The 21,983-nt window shown below is 36.0% G+C and overlaps 2 protein-coding genes across 3 annotated transcripts; both read left to right on the top strand.

Annotated features, from left to right (window-relative positions):
• Window positions 1-198: 198 nt before the first annotated feature.
• Window positions 199-10,554, top strand: tmf1 (TATA element modulatory factor 1). The gene is made up of 17 exons (XM_066698023.1): window positions 199-664; window positions 1,544-2,868; window positions 3,209-3,312; window positions 3,570-3,696; window positions 4,195-4,300; window positions 4,575-4,717; window positions 5,029-5,195; window positions 5,324-5,480; window positions 5,608-5,700; window positions 6,119-6,275; window positions 6,411-6,603; window positions 7,079-7,148; window positions 7,245-7,337; window positions 8,080-8,199; window positions 8,418-8,570; window positions 8,832-8,957; window positions 9,067-10,554. Exons 1-17 carry the CDS (start codon window positions 529-531, stop codon window positions 9,205-9,207), a joined length of 3,411 nt encoding a protein of 1,136 aa, XP_066554120.1. The 5' UTR covers window positions 199-528; the 3' UTR covers window positions 9,208-10,554.
• A 524-nt stretch (window positions 10,555-11,078) lies between these two features.
• eogt (EGF domain-specific O-linked N-acetylglucosamine (GlcNAc) transferase) lies at window positions 11,079-21,983 on the top strand. 2 transcript variants are annotated; one of them, XM_066698021.1, is made up of 16 exons: window positions 11,079-11,137; window positions 12,069-12,343; window positions 12,896-12,996; window positions 13,357-13,465; window positions 13,882-13,976; window positions 14,701-14,805; window positions 15,087-15,193; window positions 15,699-15,802; window positions 16,767-16,859; window positions 16,952-17,023; window positions 17,371-17,457; window positions 18,224-18,292; window positions 18,481-18,542; window positions 18,710-18,829; window positions 19,100-19,202; window positions 19,466-21,983. In XM_066698021.1, exons 2-16 carry the CDS (start codon window positions 12,134-12,136, stop codon window positions 19,610-19,612), a joined length of 1,584 nt encoding a protein of 527 aa, XP_066554118.1. In that variant the 5' UTR covers window positions 11,079-11,137; window positions 12,069-12,133; the 3' UTR covers window positions 19,613-21,983. The 2 variants fall into 2 exon arrangements, with proteins under 2 accessions (XP_066554118.1, XP_066554119.1); XM_066698022.1 differs by lacking the exon at window positions 19,100-19,202.

The following is a 21,983-nucleotide window of genomic DNA, read 5'->3' as shown; positions in this document are numbered from 1 at the left end:
CCGAATGTGAATGATTATCCATAGATTGCTTTGTATATATATATATATATATATATATACTACCGCCCACTGAAGAAAGAAAGCCATATCTGGTTTGGTACTCCGGCTGTGCCCGGGTCATAACCCTGGAGAGAGTCATGTCTGGCCGGGACGCACAGGTCTGTCATGTGTCCCTGCCCGGTACTGTTTCCGGAAAGTGACGTCAGCATGGGGCTTGCTTGCTGCGACGTGGAAAGGAAGTTGATGCTGAAATATCAAAACAAGACGCTCTTGCATCAACGACGACAGGTCCTTAAAAAATGACAGACTTTCCAGCCATGTCGTGAAACTGCGGCATGATTGTACACAAACGTGGCCCTGTTTTGTAGGATAATGTAGAATAGTGGAGCTTGTCTGTGTTTGATTAACAGCGGGAGTCAGTGGAAGGGCCTAGCTGTGGAAGAAGGCAGGATAGCAACTCAGGTTACACTGGGCTTTAAATCGGTCTCGTCGGGAAGAGGATTTCCCTGTCTTTAAATGTAGAACAAGATGAGTTGGTTTAATGCCTCTCACCTGTCCAGTTTTGCTAAACAGGCTCTGACCACAGCTCAGAAATCAATTGACAGGGTTTTGGACATCAAAGAGGAAGATCAATGGGGTGAAACTGTGTTGCCGTCCTATGATGGTAGGTGTGTTATGATTGTGATTATGAGTATTATATTATTTCTAGCCGTGGTTGTTTGTCGTGCCGAGCTCAATTTGAGGTAATCAAGCAAGCGATTTGATGTACAAAACATAAAATAAGGGTAGAAATATCAAGTTAACATAAGATTTGACCAAGTTTAACTTGGCCACATTTGGAACACAAATTCGACAATCAGAAATAAATTAATCAACTATATAGAAAGGGATCGTCTAAGACAGTGATGATTGTGTAGCTGTACGTCATATATTATTATTTAAATGGATTTCGAGGATAGTACCACATGCCCTAAATCTGTGTATATAGCACTACGAGGAGTGTTGTGTTAAACTCTAGAGGATGGGATGTCAGATGTTTCTAATTGTTTTATTTTTTATTTTTACTATAGCCTATACTTTAGAATTGAAAGTGTCTCTAAAATGAATACTATACCCCTTTCTCTACTTTTATTATTCCGCCAATCTTTTGCTACACTATTTAAGTTACTACAGAGGTATGTCAAATGCAAGCAAGGAATTATAAAGGTGTCTTTAGTCTTCTTAATTATATGCAGTTGTATAGCAACACACAAAGGTGTTCCTAATGCCTTTTTGATCAGAACATTAAAAACTACCATTTCATGAATATATATATATAATATTTGTATTATTATTATTAATTAATATTTTATAATCAATATTGCTATTGTTTTCAGAGTTAGGTTTGGTTATACAATGTAATGAATTAGAGCGTTAACCTTATTTAGCCTACTCTTGCCATAGTGTATTTTAAATCAGCAAGGTTTCAGTAGCACATTCAGCAAGATGATGCACGGAAATTAATGTAATCCTGACTGTAAACATCTTTTAACAATTTTTCCAGTTTTACCTGGAAAGACGTCTTCCTCAGGTGGGGGCTGGGGCACGATACAGTGGGACTCCCCTCCAGAGGAATGTTCTCAGACTACTCCGGTGTCTACAGAAGCTATCACCACTCCGGTCACACGGACGGTAGTGGATGAATCTGAAAACTTCTTCAGTGCCTTTTTGCAACCAGGAGATCTACAGAATGTAAAGAAAACTCAGGTGGTGTCGGTCCCCCCTACCAAATCACATAGGCTCAAGGAAGAGAAGACGGGGGATGCTGATGAGAAGACGGAGTCAGGTCCTCAACAACCAGGTCCTGTTGAACCTGGGAGGTTGGAGGGAAATGAGCCAGCAGTGAGCAAACCTGTAGACACTGAACCATTTAAGCCTGCTGTCACTGTAGATACTGGTGTCCAAAAGCCAGATCCCGAGAGCTTTGTTCTACAAAATTCCCTTAGAGAGGCGGAGTGTGTAACTGATAGAAATAGCAGTGAGGAGACATCTGATAGTACAGATGCTGTTTCAGAGGAGACAAAATCAGACGAGTCCACTTTGCCCCCGGACACCCCAGTTGAGGAGAAAGTGGTTAATGTGGGTACAGGTGAGACACTGCCTGATAGTCCTTCAAAACCTCAACCTCCTCCCTCAAAAGACATGTTGTTGGAGTCAAAAGATCCTAAATCAGAAGACAGGCAAAGCGACACACCTTCCCCACCCGTCAGTACTTTCTCTTCAGGAACCTCAACCACCAGTGACATTGAAGTGCTGGACCATGAGAGCGTCCTTAGTGAAAGCTCGGCCAGTTCCAGGCAAGAGAACGCAGACTCCAAAGCAAGCTTGCACCTGATGCAGACCTCCTTCCAGCTTTTGTCAGCCTCTGCCTGCACCGACTTCCAAAGGCTAGATGACTACCAGAAGCTCACGGAAAGCTGCAGTTCTTCGGATGCATTTGAGAGAATAGACTCCTTCAGCATGCAGTCCCTGGACAGCCGCAGTGTCAGCGAAATCAACTCGGATGATGAATTATCAGGTCGAGCCTGCACTCTGGCCTCTGTCACTACCAGCCCAACAACTCCAATTCCAGCAACTGCCGACGAGCTCAAAAGTGAAGTGGAATTTACTGAAACTATGAGGGACAGATCATTAGAGGAAAATGAAATGGAAGAGAGTGGCCGAAGTGCAACTCCAGTGAATTGTGAACAGCCTGAAGAACTCATGCCAGCTGAAAGCCCTAGTAACAGTTCTTGCTCACTGAGTAACGTCAAGGAACTGCTTCCAGTACAAATAGTTCCTGAAGAAAATCATGTAATTTCAAGTCCTCAGATGCAAGAGCTACAAAAGGTGATTATTATCTACACTCACATGGTACTTTACCGTTTATGTTAATCCTCGATTGTTACAAGAAAGAACTGGTTGTTGATCTGTTGTATCCAGATTTCTCCCCACACTGTGGAATTAAGTACTTTCTGGAAATATACCATGATAATATATTTGTCTTCAAATTGAATAGAAGAATAATCATTTCAAATACTATATTCTTCTGAGGGATTGACTGTTAGTCCTGATTTTAAATGTATAACTTGTGCCATCTTGCCTATAGTTTAAATATATATTGTTTTGTTTTTGTGTAACCTCAGTTCATTTCATAGAAGTAAATGTACTTTAAAAAATATATTTTCAGGTTATTGATGAACTGACAAGTAAACTTGAAAAGAGGGAGACACAGTTGTTAGCTGTAAGTAAGGATAAAGCAAGACTGGAAGAGGAATATGACAATCTTAAAGAGTAAGTAGGTGTTTAAATATTATTATAAATATATATTTTGCATATACTCACAATGTATGCAGGTATATACCATTATGTTTGATGTTCAACAATAACTGGGAAATCAATTTCAGAAACATAAAAAAAACAGGATAGTGTGTCATTTTTTTTGCATCAGAACAAATAACACCACATTAAAAATGACCACTGAAAACAAAAGTATGTAAAACATTTATACTAGCATGCAAACCTGAACAAATTATTTCCTGTCTGCCCAGTGAAATGATCAATCTGAAGGAAGAAAGTTCCTGTGTTCAGTCTCTGAAAGAAGAGTTTACCCAGCGAATTGCAGAGGCACAAAAGAAAGCACAGGCAGCCTGCAAAGAACGAGATTCTGCGAAAAAGGTAAACACACAATGAATACATTTGATAGAGAATATCACTAATATTTTTATAATCCTTATAAAAGGAGTCTTCATTGTATTATTTCAGTAGGTTCTCATGAATTATTGCTAGTCCAGTGTAAACAGTGTTGGAAACACCTGTCTTTCTTAAAGGGCTTTATTTGACACAGATCTGCTTACAGGAATGATATTTTGAAATAAATAAGGAAAATCAGGGAAGAACATATTTTTCCAGCTACGAAAGTGGGTTAAAGTGGCTAAGAAAGTTATTTTATAGTAAATTAATACTTGACAAAACATTAGATAAGTGTGCCTGACAATTTCGTGGTGCTTAAAAATGTTACAAAATAGACAAATATGTTTTATTTAAATGGAATATCTTTTTTTTTTTTGTGTTACTGTTTTAGATTGATATTCTTCCATTCCTTACTGATTCAGTCCTATATGTACCGTTTGCGAATGATCTCCTTTGAAATCTTATACTTTCTTTTGAAACTAGGATCTGAAAACACTAAAAGAAGAGCTTGCAACAAGGCTGAACTCAAATGAAACTGCTGAAATAATGAAGGAAAAAGATGAGCAAATCAGAGGCCTGCTTGAAGAAGGTGACATTTTCTAGCTGCAAAAATGATGCATAGCCACATAAATAAAATTATAATGGTGTCAAGGTTTTAGAGAGAATCTTTCACACTTTTGTATGTTTACTTTCCATACAGTCATATTTAATACATATCTGATATCTTATGGAGGTTTCAATATGCAAGCAAATAAGTTTTTATTAAATTTAATTATGCTGTTGTTTAATTTTTAGCCTTTAATACAAAATCAAATTATCTAATTAAATGCTTAAAAAATAAAACAAGATGTTAATTCTTTCAGGTGAGAAGCTTTCCAAACAGCAACTTCACAATTCCAACATGATAAAGAAGCTGAGAGTTAAAGAAAAGGAGAATGAAAATGTGATCACTAAACAGAACAAGAAGCTGAAAGAGCTAGAGGAGGAGTTAAAGCATCTTCAACAGGTGAGCAATTTGCTAGTATGTGAGCATCTAGATTTTCTTCCCACACAAAATATGTGATGGTAATGTATTTCTGCACTATGCTCCTCTGATTTTCCCTGGAATCTGCTACATCATACATCTTACTGTCCATTTTTAATGTCCATTTGAAAGAATATATGTGACAAACATAGTTTTGGTTTAGTAAAAGACTCGATAAACTGTCCTTCAACATTTTCTGTTGCTGTCCCTGAATTCAGGGGTCATAATGAATATGTTAAATATGTTAAATGTACGACAACAGATATCTGATATCTGGTAGGCTTTCCTCACAGGTGTTGGATGGCAAAGAAGAGGTCGAGCGGCAGCATCGCGAAAACATCAGGAAGCTGAACGGTGTGGTCGAGAGGCAGGACAGGGAGCTGGGCAGACTGCAGACAGAACTGGAAGAGTTTCAGGAGAAGAACCGCAGCCTTCAAGCAGCGTTTGATAACTCCTACAGGTAAAGATAAACCCGAGAAACACTATACTTGTGGATTGAAAAAATAGGACACACCCAATTACAGTAAAAAGTGGCAAATCGTTTTTCCAGTTTCCAGTCTGACAGACATTTTTTTTCTTTTGATGTAGGGAACTTGCAGAGCTGCATAGAGCAAATGCTACAAAGGACAGCGAGGCCCAAGAAGCCGCACTAAGCCGGGAGATACAGGCCAAAGAGCAGCTCTCTGTAGCTCTGGAGATGGCTCAGGAGGAGTCCAGAACACAGCAGGAGGCTTTAGCAATCCAGGTAATGTAGGTGATGTAGCATCACTGATGTGTTTCATTAGATTAGCACCTGTTCACGTAGTTTTAATGAATGTGTGCGAATGACAGACCCAGGCTTCTTTGCTCATCCGTTTTGGCTCTCTCAACAGATTACAGACCTGCGGTTGGCTTTACAGCGAGCTGAGCAGCAACAGGCTAGGAAGGAGGACTATCTTCGAGAAGAGATCAGCGAATTGCAGCAGGTGGAACCATTGAAACAGGGCTGCAGATAATGGGACATGGGATGGGTTTCCACAGCTTTGTAATCCAGTTTAGCTGAATTATCACAACAGTTTGAGACCTACCCAAATTGTCTGTATTCCCCCTCCCAATTTTATTTTAAAGATAGAGGTGCAACTTGGCATCTTTTGTAAAGGCCAGGTTTTGATAGATTAGTTAAATTTAAGAACATAAGAAAGTTTACAAACGAGAGGTGGCCATTCGACCCATCGCGCTCGTTTGGTGTCCATTAATAACTGAGTGATCCAAGGATCCTATCCAGTCTAGCACAGATATCCATATGAAACCACCAAAATTCTCCCGTGGAAGTGATGTTTTACGTGGGCCTCCCTTGCTTGCAGTCCATATGATTTAATGGATTGTATCCTGTGTCTGATGCAGAGACTTCAAGAAGCGGAAACTCGCAACCAAGAACTGAGCCAGAGTGTGACATCGGCAACAAGGCCACTGCTGCGGCAGATTGAAAACCTACAAGCTTCACTTGGGGCACAGACCGCTTCCTGGGAAAAACTGGAGAAGAACATCTCAGATAGACTTGGTGAGCAAAACAACCAAAGGGAAGGTGTTTTTTATGTGTAAATATATCAGAATGGGTGTCAGAAGTACTCCATACTGGTTCAATGGGTATTTTTTCAGGAATTAATTAACTTAATGACCTTCTTTGCTTGTTTAGCGGATGCTCAGGCACAGCTGGCGGTGGCGGTGGAGAAAGAGAGATCTGCATCAGAGGAGCTTCTCACTATCAAATCCCAGCTGGCTTCCATGGAGTCCCAGGGCAGTTTGCTGCGTCAGGAGAAAGGCCGTCTGCAAGCCCTGCTGGACGCTGAGAAATTCAGGAGAGAGAAACTGGAGGCCGACAGCAGCAGGTATGATCAGATACCTTTCTACGTTTTTCCTAAGACTACAGAAAAATAAAATAAAAAGGTGGCTACTATAGTTTTATGTAAATGTTTTCAGACTCGATGCTTGCCAGTCTGCATCTGTGATCTCAGTGATTGTCAGTTTTGCTTGGAATGTCAATTTATACCAATCTAAGTGCTTTTGTAATAAAGTAAATAGATGTATTAAGTTAAATGTACATCGAAGACTAATTGTACAGCTGTTCAGAGTTAAAAAATAAATAAATAATAATAATTATGCATTATTTGTGTTCTTATTTATACATGTGACTGGGTTCCAGTAGATACTGATCAGTTTTCCATGTTTTAAGCATCTTCTGTTTTATTCAGACTTTTATAAAATGAAGATCCGTTGCATACTTCTTGTATATAAAAACAATGTTCAAGCGGGTTATAAAGACTGCCTTCATACCTAATTCACTTTATTGCTTTGTTTCCTTAGGGAGCACGTAGAGCTGGAAAATTTGAAAGGCGAGTACACAAGAGCACTTGAGGATTACAGAAAGGAGAAGGTATTTCATTTTCACATTATTTACACATTTTACATTAATGTTGTCACCGTATAAACATGTCACAAAATAAAATGTTCCTTGTCTGGTTCACTTCAGATGCTACTGATAAATCAGTTGGAAATGGAGAAAATAAAGGTTGAACAAGAGAAAAATAAATATTTTCTTGTGCAAGAAGCACTTAAAGAAAAGGTAAGTTTCTGCCTTTTTTAATTGTCAGAGATTTATTTTCTGTCAGATAATTTGACTCAAATGTAGCAGCTGTATTTATGACTGCATGTTTACAGCGCAGACAGAGGGACATATTATTCATGCTTTTGATATACTTGATCACAGTTAAAAAAAAAGGTTGTATCCATTGAATGTTGCTGTTGATCACCCCAGATGAAAGCAGAAATGATTATGCATCTCAGACAGTGACGTGCACTGCCTTGCTGGGGGGCAATGGTTGAATCAAAGTGAGGTCTATGGGGGGGATTGGGGGTTTGCTGACGAACTGATTGTGGGGGGGTAGAGAGCTCACTTCATAACCACAGTTCAAAGCTTTTCTTCAATTTGCGTAATTGAAAAACACAAGGCTCTTTTGATTGCAGGAGACATTTGTTTGCTCTGAACTATGATTCCAGGAAGTTTAAGAATTCCTAAATAACTTTTCATTGCTCATAAGACATTTCTGTTGCTGTTTCTTGTGGCAGCATTGAAAATACTTGATCTTTCTTGACAGAGCACCCTCTAGTGGCTGAAAAAAAAGTTCAAACCTGTCCACTGTCATTGTGTTTCAGGCAGAGGTCGATATAATTGCAGAACATGGAAGAGGGTTAGATATATATCCCAATATACCGTAGCATTGTTTCAAATTTAGTGAGAAGTGCAGACTCGTGCATCAGCTGAATGTGTTTATGGAGTTGTTTTATATCATTTCTGTTATTTACAGGAAAGAAAAGCCTACAGTCACCCTACAGAGTCAACTGCTTCAGCCACGCCTTCCTTATCGCGGTCGAGCTCCATCAGCGGGGTGGACATGGCAGGCCTGCAGACCTCCTTTCTTTCACAGGTACAGACCACCAGGTTATGAGCTTCCCAGGTTCCCAGCTGCAGGGGATTGTGTTGTTTATAAAGAAGAAAACAAAAACAGACAAACATAGCTGTCGTATCCCCTTTCTGATTTCAACAACATGTAATGAAGTATTTTCACTCATCAATCTTTAAGAGAGAAGATATTAAATAAGGGTAGATCATCTGTTTACCTGTTTGAAACTCTTTTGTTCACAGGACGATGCCCTCGATCACTCGTTTGGCACGATGAACATGTCGGCCAGTGGGAGCAACTTGTATGACGTGGTCCGTATGGGGGCAGGGTCGAGTGTCATCGAGAACCTGCAGTCTCAGTTGAAACTACGCGAAGGGGAGATCACACAGCTGCAGGTGGGTCTGTGGACAGAGAGGCTTTGCATCTCCCTGAATCCCAGTAGCTTTCCCCTTCTCTGTTTCAGGAAGCCTGGCTTTAGCTGTGGAAATTATAGTGCCAACTCCCTATTAAATGTGGTACATGCTGAGATCTATAAGGGTTCAAGTGAAATTACATTTTTCTGCAAAACATTGAAAGACCGTTTACTACTGTAATTCCAAAATGAATGGCTAGTTAATATCTTGCCTTTCCCTCCCTGTTCACAATTCCTTCCCCAGCTGGAAATATCAAACCTTGAAAAAACGCGGTCAGTAATGTCAGAAGAGCTGGTGAAATTGACCAACCAAAATGATGAACTGGAAGAGAAGGTGAAGGAAATCCCCAAACTCCGATCACAGCTCAGAGTAAGCATCTTCAAATCCTTCCCTGTTTGTCCAGACCAAAGTGGGCACCTTTATTGATCTCTGCGTCACATAAACATGTGCTTGACCTGTTTCATGTGTGTTTTGTCAGGACCTGGATCAGAGGTACAACACCATTTTGCAGATGTACGGAGAGAAGGCAGAGGAAGCGGAAGAACTGCGGCTTGATCTAGAAGATGTGAAGATTATGTACAAAACACAGATCGATGAACTTCTGAAAACAAAGAAATAGAAATATAGCCCCATTGTTGCATCTGAATTTGAAGTGTGAATTAAAACGTACAGGTTCCCTGTGCACGTACTGTATGAAGATGGAAAATGATCGTATTCGTAACTCTAAAAATAGGATCTGCGTGTTTTTGTAACCGCCCTCTCCACTAAAGCTGTTCCCTCCAAGGATTATTGAAATGTAAACCGTTCCCCCTTCTATATCTGTATAACAGAAGAAAAGGTGAGTATGAAACTAGTTATTAATAAAATTGTGATCTGTGGAGTTTATTAAAGGATAGTAAGTTTATTCACTACGTTTTATGGCTGTTGAATTTATTTAAGAAACTTCACGTCAAATTCTGGTTAAATGTTTATTTTTCTCAAATGGTTTTCCTTTTTATTTCACAGCTGTCACTTTGTCAGTAATCTGACACTTTAAAAATATTTATGGTGAACCGAAACTATTTAAAATGTTTTCTTGGGTTTTATTCCAGTTAGTACATGAGTGATCTTATTCGTTAAAAATCAGAATCTAAAAACTCTTGAAGTGCTACTCCTGCAGTTGTATAGCTTGCTTGCTGACATTTCATATACATATATGTAAAATTAGAAGAAATGCCTTATGTTGAAAGATTCGCATTACTGTGATAGATTAATCTAAAATGTAATTGTAAAAATAATAATATATTTCAAGAAAGGGACCAGGCATATAATTGAAGGATATTTGAGTTTTACTTTGGTCTTTACATTTTCATAGTTACAACAACTGGTTTGATTATATCCCTTCTGTGCAAGTGAAAAACATATCCGGTTGGTATCATTTGAGACTCCATTGTATTAATCAACCAGCTTGACCATAGTCCAACCCCCCCACAATGTTTCACGCTACTGATTGATCAACGCATTAAATCTTTCAAAAAACAAAATCTTATTTGATCTCTGTTATCAAAAGGATAACCTAGACCCTACGTTTAAATTGACCTAAATCTAAGATTTCCATAAAGTCTTTGTTAAATAGTTTTATTTATTTTGAATGTGTCTCATCACTGTTTTTCTGGAGGTGTATGGGGTAAACTACACAAAAATACCTAACCTTAAATAACTACCCTTCTGCTGTATTTTTAGTACTTCTGATTAATTTTGATTTCTTTCTTTTTCTATGATCTGGCACCATTGCCAAAGGGGAACATGCTATAGTACATTGCAATACAGCTTATACATTTATTACTATTATTATTTAAATTGATGTTAAAAAATATAGAGGTTGCAAATGTAACTTTTTGATATCCTTACCAGTTGTAAATTCCTGTAAATATGAATGTAAGAGAATTAATAGGGTACAAGGAAAATAAAACATTTTATGAGCAAATGTCTTCGAAGTCTTATTAATTTTCACAAATGCCTTCACCCCCTACCCCACCCCCAGACCATCAATTATACAGAAAACCTTGAGGTGAATTGAATTAGAAATCTCAATTAAACAAATTAAATGGTATGCTACTATACAGTCAGGTGACGAGTGGTACATAAATTAATCGGTCTGTATTTATAAATTAATATTCTAAAAAGAATGGTCTCCTTTTTGATTTCAACGATGTAATTTCTACAGCAAGAATATTAACCAGTAAGCTGTATGACCACACATGCACAGATATTACAGCCCCATTATGTGCGATGAGTAAGAGACATTAGAAGTATTTAATTTTCTACAAAGAAAAAGCATGTTGTCTATTTGATCTGTAATAAAGATAAATAAACAAACAAACACAAAATCTGATCACCTGATCACCTGTATTAGCCCGTCCTGGTGTAAATGCCCTTTGCTGTAGACGAGCTCAGTGCTGTTCCTGCTCGGCTCCACAGCGCCATCTGCTGACTAACGACATCATTTACCGGCGCCCGGTTTCCGGTTATGGCGACTCGGTCCGACTGTTACACGAAGTTCCTGCAAGGTAAGACCAGAATAACAGACTGCAGCACATATTTAGTTTCAGTGTTTTTGCTCATTTGTGATCTCAGATGTAAACAGCCCAAAGACAGCCGATTTGACCGAAGAGTGGACTGGCCGGCTCACCCGCTTGTAAATCCATAAAAGAGCGGCTCAGTCCTGCACCACAATGGTCTGCATCACCACTGTATGCATTCAGCTAGTGTTTATTTATTTGTATTTTCCACATTGAAAACTTATGAACTTCAGTCCATTTCAAATCTAAAAATACTATTTCCATTCTGTTCTAGCAGCTGACAGTTTTTTATACATTATTTCATCCCTACTTGATAGTGCCAAACATCTGTGAATGGAGGGGAAGACAATGCATTAACTATTGTTTCTATTTCTCTCTGTAGTGTCAGCTGCAGTTGTGCACTTTCTTACAAACTGTGCAGAAATGTAATGTAAATGTAAATGTAACTGTAACTACATTATGTACACGATTTCTAATGTAGGCATAACTTTATGAATGGACTTGCAAAATAAAGTTTTACCATCTTCATTCTGTTGAAACGCGACTAGTGCACACACATCTAGTAACCTACGCATGTTGCATATATATATATATATATATATATATATATATATATATATATATATATATATGATTATATATTTAATCATAGCCTTGACATTATATCAATGTATTTAATCCTTTATTAATGTATCCACTGTGTGAACTAAGCACATGGGCATGCGTGGATGGTGTCTGTTTAGCGCAGCTGGTGCGTCACTGTAATTGTGTTGAGGTTTTCTGTCTCTCCTGATGAATAGCCGGATATTTGGTCTTTGTTTGTTTCCAGGCTTATGTACAACCGGCTCATTGGCTGGGGAGTGCCTAGTCTCCTCTGTACCATTTCAAAAAGTGCATGCATCTGTCTTTCTACTCATAGGCAACCAGTAGCTGCCTGTGCATGCATCCCAGTGCAGCCCTCCTATGTGTCCTCTATAGCTGACTATGCTGCTGCTGGTGGCACTGGGCATGGTCTGTGGTTACACTGTGGTTCACACAGAAGAGGACGGTCGCTCCTTCACAGCAGCCAGCCTCCACAAACCCGTACTGAACTACAGCAGCCTTGCACTACCAGAAGAGCATGTTCCTTATTTTCTCAACAATAACAAGAAGATTGCCAAAGTCTGCAAAGAGGACCCATTGTGTCCATTTAAAGTAAGGATGTGTTGGTCTTCTTACAAATAATTGGTTTATTCCTGCAGAAAATATATCATTGTAACCCTTTGACACTTTGTTATAAAATATATTTTATTTTAAAGTTACTGTTAGAGGGTTAGATTCATCTAGTTTAGTTGCATAGTGCAAACCTTGCCATGTTAATAAAGGGGTACAGTATATTTTAACATTATGTCCTCTTTGTAAATGTTGCTAATAGTTTTGTTGTTTTTTTAAGTCATTTTTTTAAATGAAACTAAATTGTTTAAAAACTCTTGATTTTTCTTAATTCGAGACATTCTGAAATATGGAAGAAAGGGATTCTATTTCCAAGTTACACAACTGGTGACCTGTTTTTCTTTTTAAATGACATTAAAAGGTTAAACAGCTGTCAAATTAATTTATTGGCCTGAAATGTTTTCCAAAATTGATGTTCCTTATAAGTTTACAACACCAGTTTCAATGCAGTTCCTTCCTATTCCATCGCTCTCATTCTGTTTTGGAAGATACGTACATGAGCGCTTTCTAAATGACGGTTGTTTCCAATGACAGGAAATCCTGAAGAACACAAAATCGTGCTGGGGTTATGAGAAGAACTGTTTACCACAATACAGGTTTAGCTACCCAGTGTGCTCCAGTGTGGATTCGGGATGGTATGTTGTAATCTATTTTTATCAATTGAATTTAACCTTCAAATATAAGCTAGTCACTTTTCCTTAGTGAGGCACCCCCCTTGTAAAGAGAGAGAGAAAAGTAAAGTTCAGACATTATAGTTGTTTTTCCATAATTGCTATACATATTAAGCACTACTAATAGCATGAATTAGTTAATGGTGGTTCACATTTTATATTGATATAAAACAAAATTTTCAGCTGTCTGCTTTGCATTCTGTTTAGAAGTCATCTTAGGAAAGTATACATACATCTCTCTCTCTCTCTCTCTCTCTCTCTCTCTCTCTCTCTCTCACACACACACACACACACACACACACACACACACACTCACTTTAACAGGGCAAGCTCTATCCAAGCAGCACAAGACCTTTTTTGGAAACAAGCAGATTTCGGCTATGTGAGAGAACGACAGGAAGAAATGAAAACCTTGTGCAAGCCTTTTAAATTGGTAAGGACTCTTACATTGTTTTTGTGTAAAATGTAAACTCTGCAGATTCATTTGACAATAAAAATCGTTTGAGCAATACAAGATATAAGACATGCCTAGAATTGCATTACAGCAGTGTAGGCCCTGACGGTACACCCAGCAGTTGACCTTATGAACCATGTTCAGTCCTTTAAGCATTATTATACTTCTGCAAGATATTTCAATAAGCACCTTGACCAAATGCGTGTGATATATATTAATAACAATAATAATGAGAATATTTAATTAATAATATTTTGCCATTATATTTTTGTTTCCACATGTTTGTCCGCTATATTCCAAAGTATGGAATTTAATATATTGTACACAATAGTATTGTTTAAATACATCGCAAAAACAGTTATAATCTAAGTAGCAGAAGTTTTCGTTTTGCGCAGGGAGATTCTTCTCTTGTTTGCAGTAGATTTACTCGACACTGTAGAGCTACCAACCTGTATTTGGACTTGAGGAACCCACAGAGAAGCCATGAGAGGTCAGTAAATGCATTGGCTATAGAGTTGTCATAACTGTAAATAATATTTCCATATTGATCCCAAACACAGTTTTTCTTAATGAATTACATAGTTATTCAGGAAATTAAATCTGAATGTTTACGTACTATTTATTGAAATATTTAGATCATTCAGATTTCTTCCAGAGTTTGATAAAAAGAGAGACTCACACTCTACTCTTTAGCTTAGTCAGACATGCTACACTACAGCTAGTGATACATTTATTCATTTTGAATGATGGGGAAGCGCCCTGTTAATAGGTTTGAGAACAGGCTCTGATTACATAGATTATGCCTGCATTGATATGGAATACAGGGCATGGCATTTCTCTTTATTCATCACATTGAATGGTTCCTTAATATAGTTTTATCCAACCTTTTCAAGCTTCAGGCACACCTGTCTGGCACAGCATTTCATTCAGAAATGTGAGCTTGACTTGATGCACATTCATTTAATTCAAACTTAATTAACTTAAAATATTATGTTTATCCTTATATATTTATTTGGTACATATATCATCATCATCAGCCTGTATGGAGCCACTGCTGGATGAAGGCCTCCCCAAGACGTGTCCACTTGCTTTGATCTATAGCCTCCCTTTCCATGCCACTGTTCCATGATTATTATTTCATTTAACTAGGTCTTTGTTAATCTCTGGGGAATATATATATACAATGTATACTTTTTCTTTGTTGTTTCTTCAAGATATAAAGAGGATTTTATCCAGGAGGGTGAGATAGGAGGGCACTGTAGCCTCAATAAGAAGGCATTGTTATCTGAGGGACAACACAAGAGCCCTTTACAGTCATGGTGAGTTTTTGAAACTACTCTTTTAATAATGGGCACGATACATTTTCCTTGATAAATCTATGTCACAGTTTTCATTAAAGAAAGTCCTCTTTTTTAAACTATGATCTTCAAATCACTCGGAGTGAATATATAATGTGAATTCCTGTTTATAGCTGTACTGGCAGTATTTCCTTATTAAGAATTGTATTACTTGTTAAAGGATGATTTTCACCTTACCTTAATAACAATGGTTATTTTTATTTATGGTTTTATTTAGATCTTTAATGTTGTTTTTGTCTTAGGTTTGCAGAATTGCAAACGTATACACAGCTGAAATCTCATCCAATAGATGATGGCATTTGTGATCTGATTATCGAAAAACCTACAATTTTCATGAAATTAGATGCAGGTAAATATATTTTATAATCTTTTTTTCAATTAAATTATTTCTGGACTGAACTAAAAGATGTAAATAGGAATAGGAATTGTATATAACATAGCAAGATTTCCAATAAAAATACAGACAGTGGTAAAAATACAAGAAGGAAATGAAAATGAAAAATGTATTAATCTTCTCCATTCTGTTCACGGTTCATTTTGATATCCATTATACTTGCAAGGAAAGCATGTAAGACTATCTGTTCATCGAAAGCTCCATTAATACATTTATGCAATAAATAAATCTTAGTATTTCATACTCATTTTCTAAAATGATGGATTTGACCCAAGAAGACAAAATAGTTAAATGAAGATAGAAAAAGTAATTTATATGTAAACATAAAGTTTGATGATCATCCTTTTCATATTTAGTAGGGTAATGAAAACCATTTCCTTACAATATCTATTTACCTATATGATGTATTGTGTATTGAAATGAGGAACAATTTCATGATATCAATATTGTATTATTGCAGGGGTCAACATGTACCATCACTTCTGTGACTTTGTAAATCTCTATATATCTCAGCACATCAACAATTCTTTCACTAAAGATGTGAAAATCATCATGTGGGATACAGTGAGTATTTTATTGTCATTGGTTCATGTAAATATTTTTAACCAGCACAAAAATGCTGTTTTGCAGACACCTTCATTTTCATATATTGGTTATCCACTCCCAATGATCTTAAGGTTGGAAATCAAGTGTCTTTAATATGTTTAGATTTATTTTGACAATCATCAAGAAAACTGAAGGAAAAGTTAGATGATCAATCTGCAACACACGTTTAACAAGATTAGTAATTGTATTATCTATTCTTGAAGGAGTGGATTATTAAATTGCTCCCTAGTGCTTTGTAAACACATAAGCTAAGTCCTAAGCAAAAGCATTTTTCTGTGGCCTATAACATTTATTTTTATTGAAGCACACTTTGTAATGAACAGTAAAGGAAAAAATACATCAATTTGTCCAGTTCTTTTGGAAAACTAGATATTTAGATTCACACCATTTCAATAAGACAGGATTTCTCATATTATCTGATGGATATTTTGTACTGATGCATTTGTTCTTAATTCTTTCACAAGCCATGTCTTAAAATATATTATTTTAGTTGAATAATAGAAATAAATATATTATAAGCTTACAAACCAGTATTACTAAAACATTTAATGAAGGACAGAAGATTTCAGTACATTTTGTGAGAAACATGAAGCCCCTATATTTGAGCTCACAAGAAGCTTTATCCTGTTAATTGTTTCTCTCCGTTAGAGGAAGGAGGTAGAGAAAGGAAATGGAAGTTTCCTTCTTCTGGCAAACAATGCATCTGAAAATGCATAGCTGATCTTTTGACAATAGAGGGTTAATCATAAGAACATTTATTGTGTGTGTAGTGCTGAGATCTTAACATTAAGGAAATAAATAAAATATATGTTTCTAGTGTGTATTTCATTTTATAAAATAGTTTACATGAAGTACTATGTATGTTTACTTATTAAATAATTTTAATCTGTGAAGGCATAATATTTCCCTTGTTATTCTGCAGAGTTCGTATGGATATGGGGATTTATTTAGTGACACATGGAAAGCCTTCACTGATTATGAAGTTATTCATCTTAAAACATTTGACTCTAAAAGGGTAAGGAGCATGTTATAATTATTTGAGTTGTATATTTTTCTCTTGCAAATGAAAATGTACTTCCTCTTAACATACTTGTTTACATGTTATAGGTTTGCTTCAGAGATGCCGTTTTTGCATTACTCCCTCGGATGAGATATGGTTTATTTTACAATACACCATTAGTAAGTATCTGTTACTTCTGAAATGAGAATACTTTTTCAATTATTAGATTAGGGTGGGTCGTGTATTTGTTGAAATACCAGTTGACTTCCAACTCCAATATTTGTACTTAAATGTTTTGTTGTATATGCTTTGAATAATTTTGGTTACTTTTATCATATAATCAAACATCTCCCTAACAAATCATCATGGATTCATCAGTGCATTAGGTTTTAGTTGTATTTATTACTAAAACCCAGTTTGGGTAACTTTTGGGTTTGGGTTACTTAAAGTTACTCTAAATGTTGTCTAATTTATATTCATTACTGTGGTGCTTTGCCAACCTTTGACATGATATAGTGAATTACAGATTTCTGACTGCCATGGTACAGGGTTATTCAAGGCATTCTCACAGCACGTTCTGCACCGATTGCACATCATCCAGGAAGGGCCCAAGGTAAGGTTACACAGAGAGATTGGAAAGGAGAGTTTGTGATTCGTTTTATAGCTAATGCATACTACTTAATTTTATATCATTTAAATAGGCTTGATCTTTATGACTGAAAACTTCAGCAAAAATCTGCCTGCATATTCACAAGACCCTGTAAAATTATCAACAGCTGTTACCTAGAGATTGCCCTGCAGTTAAAATCCTTTTACTGCAGATTGCTTCGTACACCTGGTTCTGACCTCCCATTCTATATTCTGTTAAATCCACAACCATTTTTATAACTCTAATTTTACTTTTATGATTGAGCTTGGATGTTATTTACTGTTTAAACATGCAATCATTATTCTAATTCAATATTAAATGCTACTTTCTCTGAAAGAAAATATAATGGTTATATCAAAGAAAAAACATAACATGCATATATACATTTGTTTCCTACATTGTTAAATCTACAGATTGTGTGATGAGGCTATGTAGACAGCTGGAGTTAATTCTTTTTAGATCATATGTATAGACTTCAATAGTTCTCTATGAAGAAAGACTTACATGGTCTCCTACTCTCAGACAGTTGTTTATAGTTCTTATCTAAATATTACTGTAGGCTATAGTACGTCTCAAAGAAAAACAATTATCACATAACAGTACCTCTACTTCTTTAACAGGACATTTTCCTACACAAGATGGCACTATTGTATAAATAAACCGGTTTTACTCATGCAGGGAGGTGAAAGTGTTCAATATCTTGTTTTTGTTTATTTTGCTTTGGTTTCAGGATCGGAAAATTCGTGTCACCCTTTTATCAAGAAGCACAGAGTATCGTAGAATTTTAAATCAGTTTGAGGTGTGTAATAAGTTTAAATTATAGTTTTTCATTTAATGTTTGTTTTTGTCATATTGCTGTAAAAAAAAAGGAATTTTGTTTTTAAAAATAACATGAGTGTACATTTTAAAGCAGAGTTTCATTTTATAATTGTATTGTTTTGCCTACATAAAGATTAGATTTACAGATTGTCTTTTATTTTGTTGCAGCTGATAAAAGCACTGAAGACTGTACCTCTATTTGAGATTACTCAAGTAGATTACAAATACAAGTGAGTCAATTGCATTTTTACTTCATTTCATTAAGGTTCTGATATTTAAAGTTAAGATATATATTTTGGTGCAGTTTGAACATTACTTTGTCTCACAAAAGCAGTTATTGGATGCCTTAACTACAAATTCTAATAAGAGAATTCATGTCATTTGTTTTAATCTTCAGGGAGATTCCTTTCTTAGAGCAGATTAAAATCACACACAACTCGGACATCTTCATTGGCATGCATGGAGCTGGACTAACTCACCTGCTGTTTCTCCCGGACTGGGCTGTCATTTTTGAACTGTACGTGAGACTTCTTTGTTTCCTCAAAAACATCTATCATTCTGTTCATGTGTTGACCTATCTGTGTATCTCTGTAATCCACTTATCCAATTAACAAACAATTGATGTATAACAATGCATTATCAGTATCTGATGTATGCTGCTTTTGTAAAGCGACAGTACATAATTACGTGTAATACATGAATGATAAATCGGGAGACTGCAGGCTTTGAGACATTTGTTGCTGGAAACTGGAAGATAAAAGTAAGGCCCTGTACCTGGTTTATGCAGATATAACTGTCAGGATGAAAGCTGCTATCGGGACTTGGCGAGATTGCGTGGAATACATTATGTGACTTGGCAGAAAAAGGACAAAGTTATTCCTCAGGACAAGGTAGGAGAGCCATACACAACCGTGTCTGAGCAAAGAGAGTTAGCACACTTGTGAGATCAAATTCAAGGGCAGGTATTGAACCCTGTGTAATTGACACTTAAAATAATATATTTCAGCACATTTTCAGAGTTCTACATACTGTGCATGTGTTTATAATTACTTGAAACTCCACTTCAGATTCAGATTTGTATTGTTTATTGTTGTTAAAATACGCCTGTGTTTTTTTATGTTATATTATGTTATTTGTTTTTTCTGTCATACAGGGCCACCATCCCACACTTGGGGAACATCCAAAATTCACTAATTACAACTTTGATGTTCAGGAGTTCATGCGTATGGTTCTCCAAGCTGCGGAGCACATGCAGAAGCATCCAAAGTGGCTCTCTGAGCAAAAGCATGATGAACTGTAGAGCACAGCACAGGAAGATGGCAAACACAAGTATTCAAATAATGGAGCATTACCGTGGATGTGGTGTCATTAACTTAATGCTGAAATAGATTGCCATTCTTAATCCTTATCTATATATATATCTTGAATGCATATGTAGATGTATACACAGGCACTTATGAATGTATAGATCAATTTCACTGCCTTACAGCTGCTATTATATTTAGTTGCTGGAAATGTCTGATGTGCTGCACTGTTAGTTAGCTATGAATTAGATGTATAAAAGTATGATTTATTGTGTGAGAATGTAAGAAAGAAGATTTGCTCCCCAAGACTTTAATATATTTGAGGTCAAGTTCAGGTCAGAATTTGCTGACTTTATTTAATATGGATTTATTACTTGCCCTAATTTATTTTAATGAATGTAAAAGACTGAATAGAACATAGCAGTATTTTATTTATTTATTGCAAACTGTATTTTGTAACTGCTGCTGGGTCTATTCTCACACAGGTCTACAAGGGTTATAGTTTGCCAAGCCAGGAAAGCTGCTTTAACTTGAAAACTTCACTTGAAACCCTTGAGATTAATATTTTAACAAACAAGTATTGTTGTGGATACAGTAAAGCCAATGTAGGTATTCAATTCAGACAATTAATTCAGCCTGATAAGACAGTACTGGGGAAAAAGGTAAAAATTGCAATTGTCAGTATATATATATATATAGTAAGTAAAAGGCTCTGTGAATGGCCCTGTAGTTTTTCCACACATGCTTGTGGGTTACATTGTTTTGTGTTTATAGGAATTCAGAATATGCAATTAATTTCAAAAATGCTATTAAACCAGAGACAATGTGCAAAGGAAAATACTATTAAATAAATACTTAGCACTTTTTATTTTATTTTGTATAAGAACTGGCACTTTGGAATATATGGGAATACCCCACCACCACCTCAGTTCTAGTAAAGGTCCAAACGTTGTACATGAACCCCATATTTAGTAGTTTAAGATGTTTTTCATTTTTTTCAGAAACTCTTTAGAATTTTTCTAAAAACTATAAATGATTTATTGAGACCCATTACATCCATATGTAAGCCACATTCATTTACATATAATAGGGGCATGTTACATTATAAATTCCTTAGACATACAGTAGTCATGATACAAAACAAAATGTCATTGTTGTTTTTAGTGTGAGATACTATTGTGACAATGTTTGTGGAGCTGCAATCCTCTCTAGAACAATGACGATGGCATTGTTAAACATGTTGCATAGTACAGAATAATGCTTGTATTGCAAGGTCACATTGTTCTGCCTTGATGAGTTTTAAAGTGTTGATTAAAATAATTATAATGTTTCTGTAGTTAAACAGTTCATTATGAAGAAGATGAAAAATGGAAATGTATCATAATGGAAGACATCTCTGTGATGACACGTCTGTATTGTTGAAGTACCGGTGCAGCTATTAGAGAGAGTTTCGATTTTGTGGTCACATTTTATTTGTACCTGTTCTTTTTTAACTGTAGCAGAATGTGAGGTCCTTCAGCTTTTGTGGAATATCAGCAATCAGGACTATTTATGTTGGACCATTAAAACAATAAATGACCCTTTAAAACAAACATGGTTAAAGGCTTCATGTATGTATTATGCATGTGCATACATAATACATTTCTAAAGTGTTATGTTGAAGCATGCAGCTATAGAGGTCATGGGTTTTGGAGGGTTTTGGCAAATGTTTTTGAATTGTTTGTAGTCATTGTGCTCCTTTATTTATGCAAATGCAAAAATCCTTTCAAAGACGCATTTATAATGTATATTGCCTCTAATTAGCAGCTGCTTCTTTATTCTGTGATGTTGTGTTGCACTGTTTAACATGAACTACACTGATACACATCATGTTGCTGTTATGTAAATATCTTAAATGTATGCAAAATATTGTTTAAAATGCTATATACTGAGTTTGTTTAAACTTTTATAAACCAAATGTGCATTGTTTTAAAAGTCTGCATTCTGTCTGACTCCACAGAAACATGACAACTTGAGTATTTTAAAAATGTATTTTCTAAATCAAGGTCAGAGTTATTTCAGTAGATATTTTTCTAAATTTTCATTCTACTTCAAGCTGGGAGAAGTCATTGGCACTCCTTTTATACTTGAATTCGAGATGATTTTAAGTTTAACTAATATATACCGTTGTTTCTAAAAATACATATTTTGTTTCATTCTTTGAAACATGATTTTTTTAAATACATGTAACTTATGAGTCACACAATTGTATATATTTTAAGTTTTTCAAAATGTATGTTCTAACACATGATTTAACTTTTGTACACAAATTCTCTTGTAAAGAATTTTGGACATTTTACAATAAAAAATAAAAAGTTGTATATAGAA

Source organism: Amia ocellicauda, chromosome 3 (assembly GCF_036373705.1).
Source record: "Amia ocellicauda isolate fAmiCal2 chromosome 3, fAmiCal2.hap1, whole genome shotgun sequence".
Lineage (NCBI taxonomy): Eukaryota > Metazoa > Chordata > Actinopteri > Amiiformes > Amiidae > Amia > Amia ocellicauda.
The sequence above is the reverse complement of the archived record's forward strand: the minus strand, read 5'-3'. Positions and strand labels throughout refer to the sequence as shown.

Excerpts from the sequence above, each read along its gene's own strand:
- tmf1 (XM_066698023.1), top strand. The coding sequence starts at position 529 with ATGAGTTGGTTTAATGCCTCTCACCTGTCCAGTTTTGCTAAACAGGCT. Across the intron at positions 3,697-4,194 it reads AACGAGATTCTGCGAAAAAG|GATCTGAAAACACTAAAAGA; the intron begins GTAAACACACAA and ends TTTTGAAACTAG. Across the intron at positions 5,481-5,607 it reads AGGAGGCTTTAGCAATCCAG|ATTACAGACCTGCGGTTGGC; the intron begins GTAATGTAGGTG and ends CTCTCTCAACAG.
- eogt (XM_066698021.1), top strand. The coding sequence starts at position 12,134 with ATGCTGCTGCTGGTGGCACTGGGCATGGTCTGTGGTTACACTGTGGTT. Across the intron at positions 15,803-16,766 it reads AAATCATCATGTGGGATACA|AGTTCGTATGGATATGGGGA; the intron begins GTGAGTATTTTA and ends GTTATTCTGCAG. Across the intron at positions 18,543-18,709 it reads CAAGTAGATTACAAATACAA|GGAGATTCCTTTCTTAGAGC; the intron begins GTGAGTCAATTG and ends TTTAATCTTCAG.